The following is a 5,642-nucleotide window of genomic DNA, read 5'->3' on the forward strand; positions in this document are numbered from 1 at the left end:
AAAAACTATTAATATAATAAAAATAATTAAAGACATTTATTTTAAAATTAAAGGTTGAATTTTAAAAATGTCTGGTCGGGAAGGAGGAAAGAAAAAGCCACTGAAGGCACCTAAGAAAGACTCAAAGGAAATGGACGAAGACGAAATGGCTTTTAAGCAAAAACAAAAGGAACAACAAAAGGCGATGGAAGCTGCCAAACAGAAAGCATCACAAAAAGGTCCGCTTGTTGGTGGAGGTATTAAGAAGTCAGGAAAGAAGTAAAGCTGTCGCCAAATTAGTTTTTTTTTTATTTTTATAAGACCGATGAATAGCATTTGTAATAAATAAATTAAGTACAAATGAATTGTGTTTAAAATATCAATTTAATTAAAGCAAAAACCAATCGAAATTTTCGACATCTAAGTTAATTGACATATCTTGGTGATTAGGAAAGCTTGACTGTGTTCCGGGATATTGAACGGAATAGGAAGCGATTCTACAAGCTGCACCAATTTGTTGGTGTAGAGCGGATTTCGGATATTTAGCCATAAAGTACGCCAGCGCTCCAATAAATGCATCTCCTGCTCCGGTAGTATCTACGACTTTTTTCACAGTAATGGATGGTACATGGATAAACTCATTTTTCTTATCGCTCTTTACATAAACAGCACCAAGTGAACCGAGAGTAATGACTACGGTGTTAGCGCCCATTTCTTGCAATTTCATCAATGCTTCCTTTGACTGCCTTTAAAAAAGGTTTAATTTTTAAAATAAATTTTCTCTTAAATGTGAAATGTTGAATTACTCTAAATTTACTATTTCATTAGCACCTGTCATAAGTGCGGCTTCGCTTTCATTCACGCAAAATATTGTCGCAGATTTTAATAATTCAATGGGCGTATTTTGCAGAGCTGGAGCTGCATTTAATATCGATATTCCTTTAAAAGCCTGAAGAGCATGCAGCGTAGACTCGACTGGAACTTCTAGTTGGCAAATTAGTATCTGAAAGTAGTAGTAAAGAATGTACACAATTTATTATCAACAAAAGTCAACATACTTTGCAGCTGGTAAATAACTTTTCAGCCTTAGAAACATCTTCTCTGTTTAATGAATCATTTGCCCCTGGTGTTATAATTATACAATTATCTCCCCCATCGGACACACTTATTTGCGCAACACCAGTCGTCTAAAAAGATGAAAATAATGTGTTAAATAGGCCGCATGTGATTGAAGACTTTGGCTGTTATAAAACCAATATTTAATATAATAATATAATATAAAATTTAATATAATTTCTCAATATTAAATTTGAACAACTAAAATTGAAAAATTAGATAATTGCATTTTTATATTTACTTCATTTTTGCATTGCTGTGTAAATTCTACATCCACTCCTTCCTGGCGTAAATGCTCCAAGTAGTCGTTGCCCCAGCTGTCGTCTCCAAGCTATTGTGTTTTCCACTTTAATAACTGACTGTATTACATATAATAATATACCTTTGCTATCATTGCAGTACTGGCCCCTAGTCTAGCGGCTGCTACACATTGATTTGCACCTTTACCACCATAGCCAGTTGCAAACTTTCTTCCCTTCAACGTTTCACCCAAACGAGGTAGTCGTTCTACATAACTTAATAACTCATATATTATATGAATCCAATTAAATCAAAATAATTTTTACCTAATGAAATCTACAATTGCCGAGCCGAACACTAATACCTCCATCTCGTTAATGTACGCGTACTTACGTGGAATTTTTCTTATCGGCACAATTTTGTATTATTTATTTTGTATATATAACATTTATTCTTAATCCACTGCTATTTCAATGTAAAATATACATACATATGTCAATGTCAAAAGATTGTTTAAGTTTGTTATAACTTACATTTTTTTTCTTCAAATATGTGGATTTGCAAAATTATTAAATTATTAAATTTAATTTAGGCGATAAATTTAGTAGCCTATGATAACTTCTTCCTCTACTTGTTAAACACACTAATCAGTATACATTATTTACAGAGTCGTCAAAAAGCGATTTTATTAACAGTTTACATTTTAGTTGTGATACACATGCGATAATAAAGTACCAAATAATAATAAATAATATAGGCATAATTTGATAATTTCGTTTAAGAAAAATTATTTTTTTTGAATAAATACCGGTTGATTCTCAACATAGTCTTCTTTCAGACTATGACCCATTTAATTCTAAATTTCTTCCGGTTCTTTTATCCCTTTCAAATAATCTGTTTTTTCAAGAGCCTTAAAAACCTTTTTCATGAGTCCTTTTTAAGGACCTCAAGGTTCTTATTCATTTGTGTCAATAGTGATTTATTTATTTAACCTATTTTCATTTTTTTAAGATTTGTAAACAGCAAATAGCTGCAGGAGGCTATATCTGGAGAATGTGTTGAATGGAAAGCCCAATTTATTGGATTTCCTTAAAGGAAGGACAAATCATTGTCGAATATGTCCAAAAGCTTTAACTAATATTCGCCTGTGAACATTTTACTCTTTTTAAGAAAATCAATGTAAATGATACCAACTGTTTCCCAAAAAACTGTCGTCATTGCCTTGTTATCTGACAAATACTCCTTTGAAGTAATCATACGGTTGAGCTTATGGCTAAACCTGAGCACCTATTGCACGGATACCTCATGTCTAATGATTCATGTAGATTATGATGTACCCACTTAGTTAAGGTGCCAACAGCCTCAGCATTCTTACGAGCCTTCATTCGTTGCTTTTCCAGCACCATACCATGGATTTTATCAACGATTTTAGGAGTGATGATCTCTTTTGAGTGATTTGTGGCGCCTTTCTTATTCTGCATTTTCAAATGACATATTTACTCTTGACAGTCACTTGAAATGTTTATGTAACAGTGGTGAATTTTTTTTCGCATAATTTCTTTCAAATTTATATTTTAATTTTTTTTATTTATTGGATATTAAAATTTAAATTATTGGATATTAAAAATTAAATTAAAAAATATTTATAAAAACCATGGACACATTTAGCATTATGAATTAAAAAAAAATGGGAAAGAACCACTTTTGAAATCTGTATATATAAATAAACGATTTAATTTTTAAAACAAAAATAAAGATAGATGTCTTATATATTTTATTATTATATAAAAATGATAAAACAAAACCTAAGGCCTGTCCGAAAATAAATACATATGGCCAATTGAGAGCGAAAACAATATTTTTAAAAATATTTTGTAATATAAAACAAATAATTTGCCATTGAAGCGGCTATTGAAAAAATGTTTACGTTTTGGCGAAATATTTCTTAAAAGTAATTAACAATTTCTTTTAAATAATTATTTGTAATACGTAATGCATGAGCAAATATTTAAGTATAACCAAAAATGTTTAATGGCTATGCATAAAAAATGTCAATATTATCTAATAATGTTCTATATTCACTAACTTTCTTCATCGCACCATTATGTTCTCTTAGGGCCCATTCTTTTTACTCTCTTCACAACAGACATACCTGTTCTAGCTTATGTGAATCTAGCTACCTCAGCTGATGGCACAGCGATCATTCTGTCCAAAAAAAATTAGAATTTTGCAACATATCGACATCGTTCAAAAAATGGAAAATAAAAGTAAATCCAAACAAGTCTGTACATGTGACATTTACAATCTGAAGGGGAAATTGTGATCCAACTTTAAGCAGCAGTACTGCAGTTTCTCCTCGAGAAAGCTCGCAAAGACTTCCTGATTTAAAAAGCGTTCGAATTCGCCCTAAGCTGAACGGTCCGTGTACCGTTCTCTTAAATGCCAACTTAGCCTAGCTAGTTGCAGAATCACGCAAGGACTTCCTGATTCAAAAAGCGTTCGAATTAGCCCTAAACTGAACGGTCTGTGTACCGTTCTCTTAAATGCCAACTTAGCCTAGCTAGTTGCAGTCAGCCAATTCCATACAGCGACTCAGTTAAATATCTCGGCGATCATCTTGATAGTAGATTGACGTAGAATATTCACATTAACAGGGAAATTCTGGCAACGAATTTTTAACTCACCACACTCAAAAATCTTACGAAAGATTATTCATATTCAAACATTCATATATTCAAAATTTGTAAAAATTGATCAATTATTTGTACCTTCATATTTAATACGACTAATGTATTGATATACTATACTTTCTTTAAAAAAATTTTAACGTATATAATTTATATATTTAATTTCTAATATTCTATTTATATATTTAATTATATATATTTAACCTATATTTTTAAAACTAATTAATTTTTTTTTGTCACTACTGTGCTCAATGTATCAAGAACTGTAACCATTTCTTTTATGATATGACTTAAATTCCGTAAAAAATTATTTATGTATAAATAATAATAATAATGAAACATAGAATAGAATAGAAATAAAGGGGGTACAAGTGCCCAACGGAGCAGAGCACTGCGACCAGATTGATCTTTTGTGCTACAACTGAGCCTAACCGAACAGAAGACATTCCGCTTTTCGAATGAAAGCCAGAATGTCGTCCGTTGAGGACCTCCTATTGTTAGAAGGAGAGAGCAGCTTTCCTCCCAGTGACCTCCTCCTTGCCCAGATCAAGGCTGGGCAGTCACAGAGAATGTGACTGGGAGTCTCGTCTGCTTCTAATCAGAGTCGACACTCCGTCTCCTCGGACAGACCCATTTTATTAAGGTGATAACGCAGTCCATGGTGACCCGTTAAATATCCAACCAGCAATCTCAAGTCTGACTTGCTAAGGAGGGATGCCTTGCCATAACTATATGGGTGAACCAGCTCTTTAGCCTGACGGTTACCTCAATTGTTGCGCCAGTAGCGACCTCCCTCGGCTAAGATCCATTTATCAATTAGATACCTACTTGTAGACCAACTTAATCCACAATAGGGTTCCGGTCCACAGATTTGAGTGGCAGAACCTGCCCTTGCAAGGCTGTCGACAGATTCATTACCCTTTACTCCTGTGTGACCAGGCACCCAGCAAAGCGTCACTTTGTTTTTGCTTGCTAGCTGCTGCAGCACATCAAAGCAGTCTAATGAAAGCTTTGAGAAAACCTCCAGGAGGATAGAGCTTTGACTGCTGCTTGACTATCTGAGTAAACACAGGTGCGGGCGCCTTTCAACCCGTTGTTTAAGTTAATACGAGCGCAGACCTCGATGGCGTGAACCTCTGCTTGGAAGACAGTGGGCCATATACCCAGCGCTAGCGAGATTCTGGTGTTAGGACCAAATATTCCAGCACCAACTCCTTCTTTGGTTTTTGAACCATCGTTGAACCATAAAATCACTTTTGGTTCTGCTCCAGGAGTGCCATTTTCCCAGTCCAATCGATCGGGAATGAGGACTTCGAACTTTCTACCGAAGCGAAGTTCCATGAACATGAACATGGTCTGCGATCTGTCCTATCGCAGATCTCTATGCCAGGAACTAGTCTGCAGATAGAGTTTTGACTGTCAAGACTTCCGTGCATATTGTTGTCAGAGTGTAGCCTAGCTCCACTCAGGGCTGCTGTCTTTTTAATGAAGAGGTGCAGAGGGGTAAAACCCACTATGGACTCCAGTGCTGACGTGGGACATGGTCTAATAGTTCCCGTCATAGCTATACATGCGAGTCTTTGCGGTTTATTGCATTTGAGTATTGCAGCTTTTAGTTGT

At 34.6% G+C, this 5,642-nt stretch overlaps 2 protein-coding genes across 2 annotated transcripts; one reads left to right on the plus strand and one right to left on the minus strand.

The window, feature by feature from the left end:
* Positions 1–50: 50 nt before the first annotated feature.
* On the plus strand, positions 51–344 carry LOC119669014 (translation machinery-associated protein 7 homolog; the record flags this gene model as incomplete). Its single annotated transcript, XM_038078740.1, is given in 1 exon segment — positions 51–344. A coding segment is annotated over 1 exon segment (195 nt). The 3' UTR covers positions 263–344.
* LOC119669013 (ribokinase-like) lies at positions 345–1,956 on the minus strand. Its single transcript, XM_038078739.1, has 7 exons — positions 1,869–1,956; positions 1,662–1,797; positions 1,478–1,610; positions 1,337–1,426; positions 1,038–1,166; positions 786–982; positions 345–725 (listed from the first exon to the last, which is right to left on the minus strand). Exons 2-7 carry the CDS (start codon positions 1,703–1,705, stop codon positions 368–370), a joined length of 951 nt encoding a protein of 316 aa, XP_037934667.1. The 5' UTR covers positions 1,706–1,797; positions 1,869–1,956; the 3' UTR covers positions 345–367.
* Between the last annotated feature and the right edge of the window lie 3,686 nt (positions 1,957–5,642).

This window comes from Teleopsis dalmanni, chromosome 1, assembly GCF_002237135.1.
Source record: "Teleopsis dalmanni isolate 2A chromosome 1, ASM223713v2, whole genome shotgun sequence".
Lineage (NCBI taxonomy): Eukaryota > Metazoa > Arthropoda > Insecta > Diptera > Diopsidae > Teleopsis > Teleopsis dalmanni.

Coding starts and splice junctions, on each gene's coding strand:
- LOC119669013 (XM_038078739.1), bottom strand. CDS start 1,705: ATGGAGGTATTAGTGTTCGGCTCGGCAATTGTAGATTTCATTAG. Junction 1,427..1,477: donor GTACTGCAATGATAGCAAAG/GTATATTATTAT, acceptor AAAACACAATAG/CTTGGAGACGACAGCTGGGG. Junction 726..785: donor AATGAAATAGTAAATTTAGA/GTAATTCAACAT, acceptor CCTTTTTTAAAG/GCAGTCAAAGGAAGCATTGA.